Source organism: Struthio camelus, chromosome 4, assembly GCF_040807025.1.
Source record: "Struthio camelus isolate bStrCam1 chromosome 4, bStrCam1.hap1, whole genome shotgun sequence".
Taxonomy (NCBI): Eukaryota; Metazoa; Chordata; class Aves; order Struthioniformes; family Struthionidae; genus Struthio; species Struthio camelus.
In genome coordinates this window covers 73,132,090-73,150,163 of record NC_090945.1, presented here as the reverse complement: position 1 = coordinate 73,150,163, position 18,074 = coordinate 73,132,090, and the positions used below count along the sequence as shown (strand labels likewise).

At 37.1% G+C, this 18,074-nt stretch overlaps 1 protein-coding gene across 3 annotated transcripts in view; it reads right to left on the bottom strand.

Moving 5' to 3' along the window:
• Positions 1-18,074, bottom strand: part of STK32B (serine/threonine kinase 32B) — a 173,618-nt gene that overhangs the window by 135,185 nt on the left and 20,359 nt on the right. For 2 of the 3 annotated variants that reach the window (XM_068943393.1, XM_068943396.1), the window contains exon 2: positions 5,771-5,826. In XM_068943393.1, coding sequence (XP_068799494.1) covers positions 5,771-5,826 — 56 coding nt within the window. Of the gene's footprint in view, positions 1-5,770; positions 5,827-6,460; positions 6,850-18,074 lie in introns of those variants that run through there. The other variant, XM_009686241.2, reaches the window with a different exon arrangement.

The following is an 18,074-nucleotide window of genomic DNA, read 5'->3' as shown; positions in this document are numbered from 1 at the left end:
TTTCCTATACCAGGAGATGTTCTGCTAATTAAGTAAAACAGGGATAGCAATGTTTTTTCTTTAGCCTATCGATCTTGCACAATGGTGAGTACTGAAGTTTTGTTTTGTTTTCCTCCTTGGGCAATTATGGAAAGTCTGAATGTTGGTGAAGGCCTTAAAATTACTGTGTAGGTTCAAAACTATACAGAAAGAACCCAAGCTACGGAAAAATAAGAGATTGGATTTGGGGTTGAGTTGAAATGGAGGGAGTAAAAGAATTGCTCAGACTTCTGCAAATTTTTTAAAAGCATAACAGAGCTTGCAAGTGGTAAATCCTGGTCCCCTATCTGAGATTATGTGGACACTCACAGAACTGGAGCTGGCTGCTCCAACCTAGGGAATCACATTATACAGTCTAACAGTTAAGGATTTTGGCTCAGAACCCAAGTTGAAAAGTTTATTCACTTATACAAATTTGCAGCATGATTTTAAATGAAACTTGGTGAAGACCGAGAGGTGTTCACAGAAGTCACCTGTTCCATTATACTAAGAGCCTCTGTATTGAAAGATTGACCAGCAAGACTGCTGAGAGAATGAGGTTGACTCAGCTGAGAGGCAACAGATTTGACCAGTGCAGAAAACTAGGATCATACACAGTATCTAAATATGTAATATGAAAAGATTATGTTTTACAACATTGATGCGATTCTAAAAGGCACTCCGTTCTCTCACCTGCCAGTAAAGATGAGGGTATTCAGCGCATTTGAGAAGACATTCAAGGCAATTCTGTTGCTACTAGAAGCTTGCTTATCATACAGCCTTAAAAAGGAATAGTGAAAAACATTGTCTAGAAACGTGTACCAACTCACATCTCTTAACATGTTTTCAAAATCAATGAGATTTTCATTAGCATACTGAAGATACTTTCTGCTAAAAATCAAGAAATTGAGGTTGCATTCACACTGATGTTATTGTGGAAAACATCTGACATTGCTATGACAGTGCTAAATAGTAGTGGAGATACTCGTTGGCATTTTTACCGCCTGGCTGTCAGCTCTTCTTCTGAGCAGAACATCAGCAGGCTGTTCTGTGAGGCTAAAACTGCTCAAGTACTGCAGGAAAGAAAGGAAAAACCCCAAAGCTTTCCTCACATGTTCAGTCGTAACGGGAAACATTTACATTGGTTTTTTGTTTATCGTTCAAATTCTTTCCAAAGGAGACATTTTAAAATAGGGACAAACAAGTGGTCTGGCACCTCAACAAACAAATTCTGTGATGACTCATTACATAAGGAAGCCTGTGCAGAATTGCCTTATTTACACATATCAAGCCTGTCATGCTCACATTACTAAAATATCCTCTTTGAATTTTTTTCAAAAGCCAATGACTGTGCTCAGCTCAAACTGATATCATTGCTTCAGACTTACTGGGTTTCCGATTAACCTCACAAGATGCCTAGCTGCCACATGCTAGGTCCTGAGAGCGGAACAGCAAGAAACAGGAGCACTTGGTCCCAATAATGCCATTTTGGTCTCTGTTTGGTATATAAGACTAATTAAATTACTACATGATATGGCAGTATCACAGGTCCTAAACCAGGAGAGATACAAGACTGGAGCTAGAGGAAGCTCCTTTGAACGTGGTCTCTATTAGGTGGCAAGCTTGCTAGTTGCAGAGCAACACCTCAGCCTTGTTCCTGTGCCATCTCTAATGCACTAATCATATCAACATATCAGATATGGATAGGGTCAGATATAGGTCAATAGATCAAACTGGACACCTATAACTGCCATGACTAATCACAGCCCAGGAGAGAGGCTGTGGCACTGTAGAAGCAGGAGATACCTGCCTATATGTAGGGAACTACAAGCCAGAAACCAGTGACGTTTCACACTCAATGTCAAAATGGACAGATCTGCCTACGAAGCATATTTCCAAATACTGCCACCTTACCTCCTTTTTACTCATACACTCTTAAAACTAACTGTCATAGACTCAGCCTACAAGCAGACTGAGAGAGATTTTCAAAAACAAGCTGGAGAATGGATATCGTAAGTTTGGCTTTACACCACTAGGGAATTTCCGTGACATAAAGGGATTCATTCCCAGATTCCCCTGAGAAAACTAAGACAGCTGTACCAGGGACTAAGCATCTGCTCAGTATCCTTTCATATTAACTCAATCTAAAAAAATAGGTGGTTATATCATCAAATAATATTAATATTCTGTAGTTGTGCATTGTGTTGCTTTAGGACATTGTGTTCCTTTAGGATAGCAGCAGATTTTTTCTGAAATTCTGTGCATATTATTTAGCAAAGTACCCTCAATCAGTGCAGACTTGATTCTGGCCTCCCATCTGCTTTACATCAACGTAATTTCAATTACTTCAGCAGAGGAAGTCACTGTTTTATACAACCAAATTAATCAGAACTACACCCTGTGTCTCAGTATCTTAGATAAATAGAAGGAGGAAGAGTTTGTACATTGAAATCATAATTTAAATTTAATTTAAGGAGGTCAAATTGTTCAATATACCTGCTAACACAAACAGAGAACTTGAAGAAAATTGATACTGTAATATCCCTGAAAATTAGACATTACAGCTGAATACAAATTATTTTGTAGCAGTGAGCTCACAACTATGAGCTTACTGAGGTTGCAGTAAAGAAAAATGACTTTTTTTTGTATTTCACTCCTAGTTAATGTTTCATTTATTATATTTTCAAATATATAAGCTTTTGCGGTATTTTGGTCGATGGGAATGGTGGCTATATTTATACATAAAAGAAAAAATTTAGCCAGCTTAAACATAAGAGAGCACTCACATTGTGTTCCATGGTATAAAGAAATAACTACTTAGATCAGTGTTCAGAATTTTTGTTTTTTGTTTTTTATTGTCCACTTTGAATTTACTTAGAAGGAAAATATTTAGCATATAGACAAAAAGTGTTCAGAGGAAATTTCTGACCTGATTCACCTCAAATGTATTTGAAAATACTACTAGCTGTAACATGTAAAGCACAACTAGCCTCAAAGTCTCCAAAACAACAACAAAAAAATTAGCATTTAATGTTACAGATAAGGACACCAAAGCATAAGTAAAGAGCTACCTAAGCAAAGCAAGGCCACTGAGGCCAGCAAGACTGATTTTAGCTGTGTCACATACCTTGTTTGGGTCTTGCTTGCTGCTCAGCAGCTCACAGATCTGTACCAGTACATGTATATGCCTACAGATATATATACATATATATATATATATATATATATATATATATATATATATATATATATATATACTCAGCAAGAGCGCACGTGCCCGGGAGGGGGATGAGTATTTAGTCCATGGTCGCACATAAGTCTGATGTGCATACACATAACTCATTTGGCTTGAACAAAGGCTCAGGATCCCCACTCTACACAAAAGCTATGGCAAAGATGGTCCCAAGCAGGCTCAAAGCTCAGCTACTCAGTGGCAGACTGCAAACTGACCTCTCAAAGGACACTTTTCCAGGCAAAGAGAAGCAAGCCTGCTTGCTTCCAGAAACCAGATTATGCTCCTCGATTCTCCGGAGCACAGGTGCTGAAGCAGGTAACCTCGAGCTCTACGTGGGTACACACACACAAGTGAGCTGAGCTGTGCGGAGTCTCTGCCTAGCTGTCATACCAGATACCTCCTGCAGCAATATCCTGCAGAGGCCAAAGGTTGCTGTAGCAACCACAGTAATTTAAGAAATACCGAGAGAGAGAGAGAGAGAGAGAGAGAGATTGCACCAAGAACAATAAAATAAAAAACTAGAGCATATCTTTAAAAATCCTACTGCTTTCAGAAAATAAAAAAGGCCATATAGCAGTCATTAAGGAAAGTGTGACACCAAATACAGTGTTGCATGTTGCTGTATGCTAGAGCACAATAGACCCCAAACTTATATAGTGAGTCAATAGAGATTAGAGGCCTTGCATCATTTGTTGATGTTGTCTGCTGCCAGGTAGTTCCAGAAGGACAGTAATAGGAAAAGTTGCCAGCAATGAGACTTCTAAATGAAGGGGAAAGACAGGACTGACTCACAGAGAAAGACACTTTTGAAACAGTGACTGATTTACCATGTTGTGCTTTTGGCTGTGGTACAACAGGTCATTTCTGTCTGTGGAAGGAAAAAGGTGATTGGTTGGAAAGTTGCATTCATTTCAAATAAATAAGCCTGTTATGCCAAGGTCTCCTGTATTGCACTGACAACTGCAGATTAAGGATTTAAGTTCAAAGGGGACCTTATGCACTCTTTCTTTCTTGCACTGAGTATGTTCTTTCAGGGTTGTGAAACTTTATTCTCACATGTACTTACCCCCAAAATAGGTTCAGAAGAACGCTACAGTCAAACGAGCCCACAAGAAATTTAAATGTTTCTAGAAATGTCATCATAGAAACATTCAGCAATATTTCCTGAATCCTGCTCTCGTAGGAAATGTTACACGCTGATGCCACAGAGAAGAACGAATTAGCCACCAAGCCTTCAAAAAGCATTTAGGGCTGTTTAATTTGCCAGCATGATAGGGAATGGTCAGGGCCCCTTTGGTAAAGCAGAGATAGCAAAGTGCAAACTTGGAAGCTTTGAAGAGAAAAAGAGGTTCAGGAGATCTTTGTGATGGCCAGGATGATCTGGATACCTTTCTAAGTCCTTGTGTTGGATCTAACTTGCATTCCAGGCAATGGGAGTCTATCCTTTGTTTGATAAGATGCTCCGTTAGCGCACTATGATAATAAACAGTCACAGTTCTCCAGTTGCCCTGATTTTTGAAGGAATTCTTGATTACAGTTTTGCATTGGCAGCATATTCTCCTATCTGCCTCTGAGAGCACTTCTCGTGGAATCTACTGGACAGAGCAAAGAGCACGCCGGGAAGGCAGCAGTCTGCGTGAAGCATTTTAGCCTCCTGTAGAAGGAAAGTTTTCTCTGGGGAAAGAACTCCATTTCTGTGTGGAAGGCCAAGAGCCAAAAAAAAGTTACGCATGTGCGTAACATGTAATTGCAGAACTAGGCCACTGGCACTCAGCTGGCACACGCTCAAGAATCATTAAAATCAAGGTCTACATAGTTATTTCTTGATCAGCTACTGAAGTTGTATTTCACCTTCAAATGTATTCCTGCAAGTAATGATTCCTAACATTTTTCTAATATGATTTTCTTTGGCTGCTTGGCCTTATATTTACCTATATTAAAATTTAAAACCTTGTTATAGTCTTTATTATAGCAAAGAAAGGTCATCTACTCATGTGTAAACAAGCCATTAATCTTTTCTGTTTCAACACAAGCCTGTTGAATTGAATAAACATTTACTCAGTGATCATAATTACAACGAATGTCAGCTTATACAGTCCCAAGTGTACTGAATCTATGTAAAGCGTCTTTACAAAATTGCTACTCTTTTAAAGATATAAATAGGTCCAGACATTTAAGAACAAGATAACCCTACTGGACTGTCTACTAAGTGGTCTGCTCCAACTTTTGGCGTGTTTTCATTTTGTTTTGAGGACTGATTTCTAGCTTCTGCTAATCCCCACTGAAGAGATTTAATTATTACTAACATATTTACTCAATTAACTTTAGTGAATGTATTGTAATAGAAATAATTTAATGTACAATCTCAATCAGTATGACTGAGATCAGAATGTCTTTAAAAAGCAGAAGGCTACAAACCTATGTTCCTTTGTACTAGTATCTGATCAGATCATATCAGAAATACACAAAAGAATTCTCTATTAGATTTTGAATTGCTAAAAATAAGTTGATTCTTACCTTTCCAAAACTCCCTTTCCCAATAGCTCGCAATATTTGAAAGTGGTCAAAGTTAACTGCAAAATAAAGTAGAAAAGAGAAGGAAAATAGTTTGCCATGTGCTGAGAATCAGAAATCAAATAACAATTAAAACAAATGGCAGTTTCCTACTAGCGTCATTTTGCCATGCGATATTTGCTATTTCTCCTAAAACATGAAATCTATCTAATAGCTAGCAAAAGAGGAGCCTTGCATTAAAATATGCTCCATGTGGCATTAATTTGTTTGTTCATCCACCCGTCTTGGCCTAATGCCTCCATTGCCCAATGTCTCCAAAAAGCAACGTATCTCTGTCCTAACCACGTAAGAAGACAGTAAGCTGGTTGCATTAGGTAGTCATTAGCACTGCCCAGATCTTAATCCTTCTGGAAATCGCTATTAACAGATTATTGAATAATTCAAGTAAGTAATAACATCTGCTTACAGATAGGTGTAATATAAGCATAGTATTGTTACAGTAGTCACTCCACAGAACAATTTCCATCCTTTGTTCAAGAAGATATTCTGTTAAAGTTGTGGAAGCTTGTCCCATTACAGGCTAGCAGTATCAGCTACTCTGAACTTCATCACCTTAATACCATACATAACACTAAGATTTTTAAGCCTATTTCATAGATGTAGCATAAGTTGTTTTAGAAGATTTTATTTTACCTTGGCAATAGAATGGATTTACTCCAGCTTCATGCAAATCTAAATGATAATATGATCTGCACTGAACAGTCACGTGGTGTACTGTGAAGGTGAGTGAGATATTCCATTTTCCAGAACTGTCATTATTGTTGGTGTTGCATGAGACTGAACACAACATGACCTTCATATTGCTGGTTCACTGGCAGGTCTGGTAGTTTTAAAAAAATCCAATAACATCCTGAACAAAATTGATATGGACCATTGAAACATAAACCTGACAATGTGTGATATGATCTTAACAGTCACTTGTCAGAAAAGAATCACACTTAAAGCTAAACTCAGTGAACTGGAGTTGGAAAAGTTCACTAAAACTTAACAGAATGTTTCTTTTTAATTAAAACTTTCTTACGTTCCTGGCTTTGGTCATATACCGTCATCTGTGCGCCCATCATTGCAGCAGAAGGACCTCAGCAAAATCATGTAGCTAGACTGTCACTGGAAAAATGCGGTAACATGAACAAATATAACAAAAATGTGACTCACATCATCATGATAAAGAAGATCCTACAATATTTTGCCTATCCACCCAAAAAAATTTACCAGCTCAAGCTAAGGGGGGAGTAGAATATTGCAAGGTTGATATATATCAAGCCTCCAAAAAAGGCTAAAATCTTATTTTCCTTGTTTCAGTAATATCTCATTTGCACTATTAATGCCATGTATAATATATTTAAGCATTTGTTTGTTTATGCTCGCTTACATTGTCTTCAAGGAAACATGGTTGCTCCTTTCATTAGTGCAGCTATAGCAACCACCTTCCTGGTAATTGCTGGAGACCAAATCAAATCTAGAGCTGAAATCTCTTAGAGATGAAAGTAGCAGACCTTACTCTTTAGCAAACAAAGATGATAATTGTGAGTATACTCATTTTAAGATTTGAATACTAAAAGGAAAACGTATAACACAGCAAAGGATTTTTAACCTGCTACTGCGGGAAAACCAATTTTGTGCTGAATCAGGTTTGAACTAGGGTCACCCTGATGTTCAGAAGAAGCACATTTATCTGCCAAGGACAGTCCTACAGCTGTGGTCTCTGCCCACACCTTTACCAGCGTGGCATTGTCCCATATTTCCCATTGGTCCAAGGTGGTTTGACAGATGAGATGGTTGATATAGGAAAACCACCTTCCACATAGACTTCTGTCAATATAAGTCTTGTTCCCACCAATCATCTCACTCAAGTGAGCTTCCCTAGGTGGAGGACTTGAGAGCTTAATGACTGAGATCTTTAAGTTAATGGAAGCTTAGGTAGGAATTCAACATAGCACTGAAAAGGTCCAAAATAATGCATTCACCTCACTCATTTGTTTGATCAGGAAAATTCAGTGATTTTTTCCCTCCAGTACCCTGATATTCTCCCTGTCATTCCCCAGCTTTCAAATCTTCTGACATTTCTTTTATACTTTACTGATTTTCTATTAAACACTTTCCCTAAATAAAGCTTAGCTTCAATGAATTTGTCCTCCATTCTTCAGACATTCTTTGTACAAAATACAGATTTATTTCGCTGAAAGCTTAATTAAAATGAAGAGGCTAGCACTACATTTAAAAGCATCCCCTCTTATTTTGTGTATTGATATACTCTATTTACTTCCTGTGTAATGCCGGGTTGGTAAAGGAAAAAATCTCTTTTGACACACTTCTTTGGTAAGAAATAGTCAGTAGAAAGTGTTTCATGACTTGAAGAACATCCATACAGGTTACCAGGCTGAATTTTCTTTCAGCATAATTCAAAGGAAGTTAGAACAAATCTACTTCAGTGCAAGATAGATGAAAATAGTATCATATTTATTTATCATATTTATTTACCTTGACCTACCTTATGCCAGTAGTTTATGAGTGCAACATCAATCTGAATCCAAACCCCTGAGGCCAATTCCCAACTACAACCGGAAAATATCTTATATAGATTAATCTCTGATTATCTGAATTTAATTCAGGTCACATTTCAGTAGGACTTCACTATACTATTGCGCTGCAACCCAGCTGACTTTGAAATGTATCAGTTCGTTCAATGACTTATTTTATTTTGTTAAATTATGATTAAGCATTCATTTTTAGCTATGAGAAGGAAATTCACTATTGTCCATGTAAATCCTATTTCTCTATACTTCCTTCTTTAATGGTTCTTACTGCTCTGAATGCCTGAAGGACTTATTTATCGTTTTGGATTTAAATGTAGATCGGACTTCTTTAAGAAAGAAATTATTAAATGAGGCATTTGCTCCTTGTGGTTTAACATGGATTATTAGTAAGTCTAATAAGTGGTTAAAAAATACAGCCACAACAGTTGATCAAATTTTTCCCTGTCTTCCTGTCTTAAATTAAGGGACAATTATTGTAACACACTTGGTGCAAGAGAAAAGAAAGATCATTACAAGTGATTGTGAAAGCATGCTAATACATTTGAGTGTGTATCTGAAATGAGCTATGCTTTCAGCCACTGCGGTTTTTCTGGAAATGGCTAATTCACTAAGCTGAGGCAACTTGATTTCTTTCGGTCATTCAAACATACTCACAATGCTGTAGATTCCAAAATTGGGGAAGTTCCTTCAATATGATATTAGGGAGGGGTAATAAAAGGGACAGTCTGCAGCTAAGATAAATACCATATTCAGCCGGGTAGAACTAACATGTTTTAAGCAACAGTCCCATCAACAGTAGATCAGCCATGCAGCAGTCACATTAACATCACTACTCTAATAAGCAGTGAACTGTCAAGCTAAATTCACTGCCACCTTATTATTACACTAGTCGTTCTCCTCAGGTGTTTTTAATCTCACACTGAAAATTTTTGGCTTATTTTGTTCATCACACATTTTTTGTGTTCTAAGTGTGCTTTTTCTCCCCTATGGTGAAAATTCAACACCAGAGGGTCACTACTTACTCTGAGAAGAATTACAGCTCACCATGACCTCTGGCATTTCCAATGTTTAAAACATCATCAAGATCACACACTGCCATTTCCTCTGCAATGGGGATATCACAAATATTGTATTCTTGTCCTGTAAAACATGACGTGTCTAACTCTCTTGTGAAGCCTAGTGTTGTAGCTAATGACATTTTTCTAGCACAAAACCCAGCTGAGATAATAGTGTGGCTCGCAGAAGGACACATTCTTTAGCAAGGGTAATATGACTATTACTCTTTTTAAAATAGTTTTCTTGGTACCCTTTACTCAAGAGGAAAAAAAATTTCAAATTTTCTGAGCACTGATTTTACCACTAGTTTTTCAGTAAGAACTATTTGGTACTGGTTAATGAATGATTTTATATAAGTATGCATATATACATATATATGTATATGTATACCCATACACACACACACAAATGTTCCCTTTTCTTTACGATTGATATCAATACCTCTATATTTGCCTCCAATTGTGTGTATCATAATAAAATATAGAGTGAATGGAGGTAGAGAAGGTTATGAAATTAAGTGGGCATTAACCTTCTGTCAACAGCAGCTGATGCAAACAGGGCTCCTGGGTCAGGTAACAGCACTATGACTGCACTGAAACCCCTATTTAAATCAACTTCCTCTACCCCCTGGTTATAGAAGGTTTGCCCATATTTAACAAGCATGAACAGAAATAAAGTTTCTCCAAGGTATGATCCTGCATTCACTGCTAAAAGCATAGGTTAAAACCAGTTAACTACTAAACCAGTTGATGTATTTGGGAGAAACAATTCAGTTTTCAGGTACATAAGCCACCTTTCTCTAAGTATCAGCTAGTCTCATAAAACACATCATTTCTCTTTATAACACTTAAGCACAAACTTTAAACGCATGGGGCATCACAGCTTCTGCAGTGTCATTGTACAATTTTAGTTAACAATATTTGAATTTTGACTGAATAAAGGCTGAATCCTTAGGCCCTGAGTCAGATCCAGTAGAAACACTGTGGCTTGGAAAGGAATAGAATGGAGATCCTGGAAATTCAGATGTTCAGATGGAAAGAGTGCCCAGAGATTAATCCAGGTTAGATCTACAAAAGAACTGCAAAAAGACCGTGGACACCCCCTTTCACATAAAGTAATGCCCAGATTCAGAAACCTGCCCTGCTCAATTTCCACTTAATCCTGGAGACCACAAGGCTGTGCGTGCAGCTCGTAGTTAGATAATCTTCCTGTTCCTGGATGGAGCCCTTACTATCGCTCTCTCCATAACCTGGGACATGGTATCTTTCTCACAGACTCTTGCAAGAGCTTTTTGGGTTTCTTTTAGGGCATGCCTTAGCTCTGATTTCTCTGCATTATGCTTCACTCTCAGTACTCATCAGCAGTCTATAGCAAAAAGACCTGTGTGTTTGAGCTGGGAACTAACACCCTCCCCACGGCTCCCCTGTATCTGTTTGGACCATACCTAACACGCTAGCTAGATTCCCTCACGTGCCATACTTAGGAGATCTGACTTAGACATCAGCTCTGAACTTCAGTCTTTACAGTACGTATTTCAGTTGGACATTTCTCAGAAATCAAAATTAATTTACAATTCCTTCAGCTTTTTTTCACGCAGACAAATTCACAGAACTAAACTGAGTTTTAGTAACAATATGTAGGAATCTTCTTCTAGGTTTGTTGACTTTCATCAATTTGGAAAGATCAAGAAGTACAATATTCTCCCATCCCCCATCTTCTTCCTCCTTCCCTAAAAAAAAATCCATTAATTAAGAACTGAAAATAATTATGGAACAAAACAGAGATATTCAGCAACTAAGGGAGAAAATAGTTCAGCATTTATGGCATCTGTTGCATGATATGGTAATAGAGTGACTGATGCCTGTTAATTTCAGTGATGAGCTGTGTATGCATACAAATTAAACTGTTTTTTTCCCAGTTAGCCACACTCAAATAAATCTGAAATGAATTCCATTGCACAGCTTCAAGTTTATATTAACAATCTTAAGTACAAGTACATCTTGCTTTGTTCATTTTCATGGTTTTGAAGCAGCCTCACGTAGAGCACTTTGCACTAGTTTAATCTTGATCTAATAAAAGCATGGATGATGGTAATGGGATTCACTGAATGAACGGTTGCACTCTGCCAGTAAATGCACAAAAAGCTGGTCCTAGCCATTACAGATACTTGTTCAAATATATTGGTGCACTCAAAAATATCAGGAATATCTAGAAGCATGATGCGGTGGTTTGTGACCAGCTTGGACACAGGACCTCTCTTCTGTCACAGCCTTCTGCTGTGACCTTAGGCTTCAGTATCACATACCCCAATTTGTGGAAATAGGGATCATTACATTTGTAGGCAGTTGTAAAATTAGCTATGGGAAGTAGTTCAGGTGCTCAGATACAGTAGAAATCAGGAGAGTAGAGACTGTCTATTCAGGCAATAGTGCTTTCCCTATAAAGAGTGAAAACAATTTTCAAGATGATGAAAAGTACACCGAACTGTGGAACTGGAGGTACAGAAACAAGTAGATGATTGACTCAGACCACACATATCAAGTTGCCACAGAGCTGAGACAAGAACCTCTCTCCTACTTTAGACCACAATATTTCTCAGACATATTTTTTCAACTGTATGAATGCTGAAGACACTCGATATAAAATTTCTCAGTGAAAAATAAAATAAACATGTCTTGCTACTCTACTCCCAAAGGATAAAGTAAACTACGGGGAAAATATGCACATCACAGACTATTGGGTTTTTACAACCATACTGCAAATGCACTGGATAGTTTTAATGGAAATGCTTACTATTCTTTTTGCATAGACTAATCAGCATTATATGCATAATGACGTGTGTTAAAATAATGAAGTCTTTTATATGAGTTCACCTCATCTGCATTATTCATGAATGGTACAGTGATTTGAAGGAAATCAAAATAAGCAAACTATTACTTTGGAGCAGATCATTACATGTTTGATTTATGACATCGCATGAGAACACAAAATTTCTACCTTTTGATTTTTAGTTTTACTTAGGAATTCAGTTTAAAATACTCTCATGTTCCCCATCATTTGTTCAACTGTAAATTACATCTAGCTCAAGAAGCAATATGTATATTTGGTGGATTTTACATAGAGCTGACATCTGTTGTTCTTACAGCAGCTGATGAGTATTTATAGCGTATATATGTGATTAGGCCACATACACTCAGTAACCATTACCTGAAATAACTTTGTATCTCAGAGAACAAACAACCTAGCCAAACTGGTCAAAACACAGGCACACACATTCTTGGCATCACAGAAAAGAAATTAGGAACCTTTTGATTTGAAATATTTAGAGCAACTTGGCAAGTCTCCAGAGCCAAATCCAACTGTTCTCCTTCTCTAGCTTTTCTTGGATGATCCCACTGATTTATTTGGACTGTGTGACAGTAGCCAAAACCAGAATATGTCTCTTAAGGTATTTAGAGCTAAATAGTAAAGCCACATTTATAGTAGAATAAGCATTTCAAAGCATCTAGCTTAGCTCCCACTGATCTCAATGAAAAACAGGAACAGGGAAATGCTACATGGCCATCAGCCAAGGAAATAGACTTTTATTTAGGTCTGTGTCGTGTCTTAGACAGTGTATGTTTGTGTCAGGGTGCCCTAGTGCTTCCTGCTTTTGTGTGTATCAGAAAAACAGAATAATAATTAAATCAGATTTCCCTTGTAAATGTGATCCATACGGTTTAACTGCTTTATACTCATAAGGGCAGCACTGCAATTAAGTTTTCAAACCAACTCTGCCTTCTTCTTTTATGCATGTTCATTTTTCCCCTTCTCCAGCTTTTCCCAGAGAGAGAAAGAGATAATGACTTTAAGTCACAAGGCCATGCTAACAAAACCTCAGCAACCATCAAAGCTTGTTAAAATTGCTATTATACTTCCATACACAGACACAGAAGATGAAAAACCAAGTAGATAGAGTCGTAGATATTCAGCACTCATGATGGAGTCACTAGCTTGAATGGATATAGGCAGGAGAAACATGAAGAGCGCTTAAAAATTAGATTAAGGAGCACAAAACAGTTAGGGTAGTCATAAGAAGTCACATTCCATCATGCTCTCTTGATGGGAAATGCACTAGTGAAGAAAGATACTGTTTAAATTAAATATGAAATGAATTTTTGTTGATGGCATGGCAAAACCAGCTGTATCTTTGAGGTGAGCAAAGAATACAAACACTGTACAGCTTCATTAGGTTTATGTGTGGAAAGTGGCATCCCTATCTATTAACTGACTGAGGAACATACTGATTAGAGTTACATAACTGAAGGACAAGAAAAAGCAGTTTCAGAGCTGATCTTTTATCTCACTAATGATGGAGCATGGCATTTTTCTATCATTGTATTTAGGAGCTTTGCATTTAAATTGCATTACAATGTCTCAATTCTTCAGGCTTAATGAGTGTTTAAGTCTTAATATAAACTGTTTCTAATTAATATGTTAATCATTTTTTATAATTATTCAGCGTTTGTTTGCAGTTAGAAAGAACTGAAGATCTTTGTATGTCAGATAAATATAATTTAAGTTCGGGCTAATGTAGCTTTGATTTTTAAAATGCATTTCAGTCCGATCATATTTTCTGACTAAGCATGTATGGAAAATGTAATTCCTGTCTCTTGTGAAATTCAGAATCTTTAATATTATTTTATACTCAAAAAAGTTATTTCTTTTTAATGCAACAAAATAGCTATAACTAATGATTTGAAAATATAATTTCTCTACATTATAAGTTGAACTACTTTTTTTCACTTTGAACCGATATCATTTTTTTACACTTCGAAATATCAGAATCAGATCACAACAATTCATCCTGCTACAAATCCAGAGCCAGAAATTCAGAATAATGTCCGTTTTATAGAAGAAATATATGTTTCCATTTCTCAGTCAAAATGAAACATTCCCACATTATCAAAAGACTTTCATTTCAGACTTCCTGACTGATCCAAAGTGGTTTCTCTCAGGGCAGTTCAGGATTAAGTTATACTTCCTTGTAATGATGACTATGTCTGATCTTCTATAGGATGAAGCTGTGGGCTGAACTTTATCTTCCATAACTTAAGCATGGGCAACTTGTAAGCATGGGCAACTTGCCTGATGTACACTTTGTTCACTCAGAGGGGGTGTTATGTTAAATTATGGGATATGTTAATCGGATATAAAATTTGAGTCTACAAAAGGGAAAGGGAAAATAAAATTCTAACTCTTTTGAAGATGAGTCGTAACACGGAAACGCAGCCGAACTTTGAACTGACCCAAACGGACATCAGTTTGAAAAGGTAAACATAAATTCCATTCAGATTGACAAAAGCTGCTTTTTGTAAAGGAAAATACCGGTATTTGATCTTGCAGAAACTTCAATTTTCCATCAAAAAATGTTTCCAGGGAAAATCATGAATCACCTGTAATAAAAATCAAATGCATTTTGCTGAAATTAACTCTTTTGTGAAAAAAATCAAATGGACAGAATTCCTTGATATATCTCCCAGCAGCGTCCTCTGTAAAACAGGATGAAGTGGATGCAACCTCTGCTCTAGACTGCCAGAAACGGGGAGGATACCTCAGTAACGTGGGGTTGGAAACGTATCACTTTATACTTGTCTTATTCCTATATTCTATCTGTAAATATCTGATATCATAGAGAGTAGAGTGGGCTAAATAACATATGCTGTGACGCGTTACAGGCGTTCTTATTTCCTTATGCTAATCCTCCTACAAGGTAGTGAGTACTTAATATGCAACCTAGCTACACATCAAACTCACAGTACACTTAGACGACCCACAGTTTGCTCACTGAAACTGATACCAATTTCATAGGATTCTACACTGTATTCAGTGAAATATACCTTACTTTGTACCCTAGAAGTGTAGTTTTTTCCCAAGTAGGTGAGGAGGAATTTTCTGAATGTATTTGTTCAAGTGCATATTGGAAAGAACTACAACAGTCTATCATTTTTCACTAACAAAATCCTATGAAAACAGACTAGAATAACCAAGGAAGCATTCAGTGACTTGAACGAATCAGCTCATGATTTACACTGTTACAAAAACAAGCATGTGTTGCCACAACCCAAAATGAACTTGAAATCACAAAGAAAGCTAACGTTTGACAAGAACCAAGCTGCTAAAGGAAAATATTCTAGGACTGATTGTCAAAACCTTCCTTCACTTTTAATTCTGTAAAAAAGGAACTATGTTCTTTGAACGTTATTCTGTAAAAGTTATAAAAAATGACGATGCAATTTTGCATTCACAAGCAAACTGCAACTCCTAAGTAATCAAGAATCTGTTTGATCCTAAGATTTAAATTAAATAATTTTTTTCCATTGCTCTTTGCACCTATAATAAGATAAAATAAAATAATAAAGCTATTAAACACATCGAGTCTGTAAAATATATCAAGCTGCTAACTGAAACCTGTAGAATAGGTTTATTCCTTCAGTACGTGGCAAACACTAGCTACAAATCATTACAGCTTTTCTGTGGGAGAGGTTTAAACTGAAACTACTAAGTGGCATCCTACAATCTCAAGACTCCTCCTGAGGAATTTGAGATACATCACCAAAAGCAAAGCGAAAAAAGGATGCTCATTTTCATCCTGAGCTGTTGAGGGATATCACCTTCCACAAGCCACAGGGAGGGATTTACAGATAAGAGAGTCTTGTCATCAAGACGTAGAATCAATATCAAAAGTCCTATTGCTTTAAACTGGAGTAGGGTTTTGATCTAAAAACCATGTCATTCATTCTTTTTTGTTAAAAGCCTACTGAAAGGTTCCCCTTGTGGTAGCCTTAGAAAAGGCTTCACCAGAAGCTCTAGGGACTAAAGCGATTGCCATGATCATCATCCTAGGGAAAAATAAAAGTTTATTTCTGTGTGGAAAGTATGGATGCGTTTGGCCACATTGCTCCGCAAGAACTTTAACACTGATTAGATGAGCTTACCTTTTGCTTCCTGAAGGACTGCATGGGAATACGTATTTACTAGCATAAGTTAATTGTATCAGTCAGAATAACCCTTGTGACTGCTTATCTCTAGCACAGTCCTTCTTAGGAGCATTAGATTAAAAAATAAAATCATTTTGCTAGGTTTTATGCCCCTTTAACACTAGTCCAAACCATATTAAATCATAATCTGAGAGTCTGGTGTGCTGCTTCTGTGATCTCAGACAGACTAATCTATCTCAGAGTCATACACAGATACTCAGAGGTGCCAGGAAAGAAGAACATAATTGAAAAGCAAATGTTTGCCTATCACAGTCTGCTTGAGCAAATGTGCAGAGATGAGGAAAAGAATGATTTTTGTTTTTTTTAAATGAATAATGTCTATCTGAAGGATACAAAAGCAGTACGAAAGTTCTGATGCTTTGATTAAGAATTTGATTTCAATTCCAAGGAAGGTAAATAGAAAATTATCTAGATTTTGAGTCTTTCTCATCTTTTTGCTTTGTGCTTGCTTTTCATTTTCTCTCTTTGGCACTGGAGAAGGAAATGAAGGAGCTACAAAATCAAGCAGTCCTGAGTGATCTCAGCTGAAAAGAAAAATTCCTCGCCACTAGTTCATGACGATTTCAATTTTGCTATTATTATTGTCTATTTGTGTGCACACAGAGTATGTGTATTTCCAGTTGTCTTGCTGAAATCAGAATATTTCAAGAAATTTATTTCATTTTGTTTCAAGGTTGTCACAGAGAAGATTTTTGTTTACTTCATCTCATTGTTAGGCTGGTTGAAGAGGGTACTTATACTTCCTAACTTCAGGAGCATAACTTAGGTGCTCTACAGCTTATGTGTACAAACACTTTAACTCTAAGGTCACCTCTCTGAAACTGTTTTTCTGCCATTCTTTACGATCTTTGTCACATTATGAGACAGCAAAAGCACATGGTCATCCAGACAGAACACTCAACCCATCCGAAACCTACCCTTAGAAAAAAAATTATTAGATTTCAGCTAGCTCATCCAGCTTACCAGGAAATCACATGAGCACTGCCACTGGCACACTGAGAACAGGAGTAGGGAAGAGAGCAGAAGCACCGTTTTTGGTGGCAGCATGGATTTTCAGATTGGATTAAGCTGCTCATGACACCTTTTGCTAAGCTACAAGGCTAGCCTTGTTTAAAGTTTAGTTTCAGGGAAAGTAGAATGAGATAGTCACCTGCAAACGCGAGCTATAGCACCTAAGCCTCCTACTCTAAGAAACCTTATCAAAGCAGATAGTCTGTCCTGCTGGAGGACAGAGGGAGTCTGCAGGCTGCCTCCTCGTTTAAGCAACTGAACAAGATGCCAAAGTTTAGCAGTATAAATGCATCCAGAATTCCTCACACTTTGTACTACAGAAAATATTTCACATAATGGAAAAATCCTAGTAAATTAGCATACCAATCATCTCCATGGAGTTTGCAGTAGTATTAGGTACAGGCCAAGCACCCTCTGGTCCAATGTAGGACAGGGATATGCAAGAAAGTAGTATTCAGCATAGAGTGACAGGAACCTATAAAACACCCAGTAAAACTACTGGTAAGAAATCTTGTTAAGGAGAAGGTAAAATCAAGATGGTCTAATTAGATCATTTTTTATTAATTTGCACCTATCATTACATTATTTCTAGTATATTTTTCT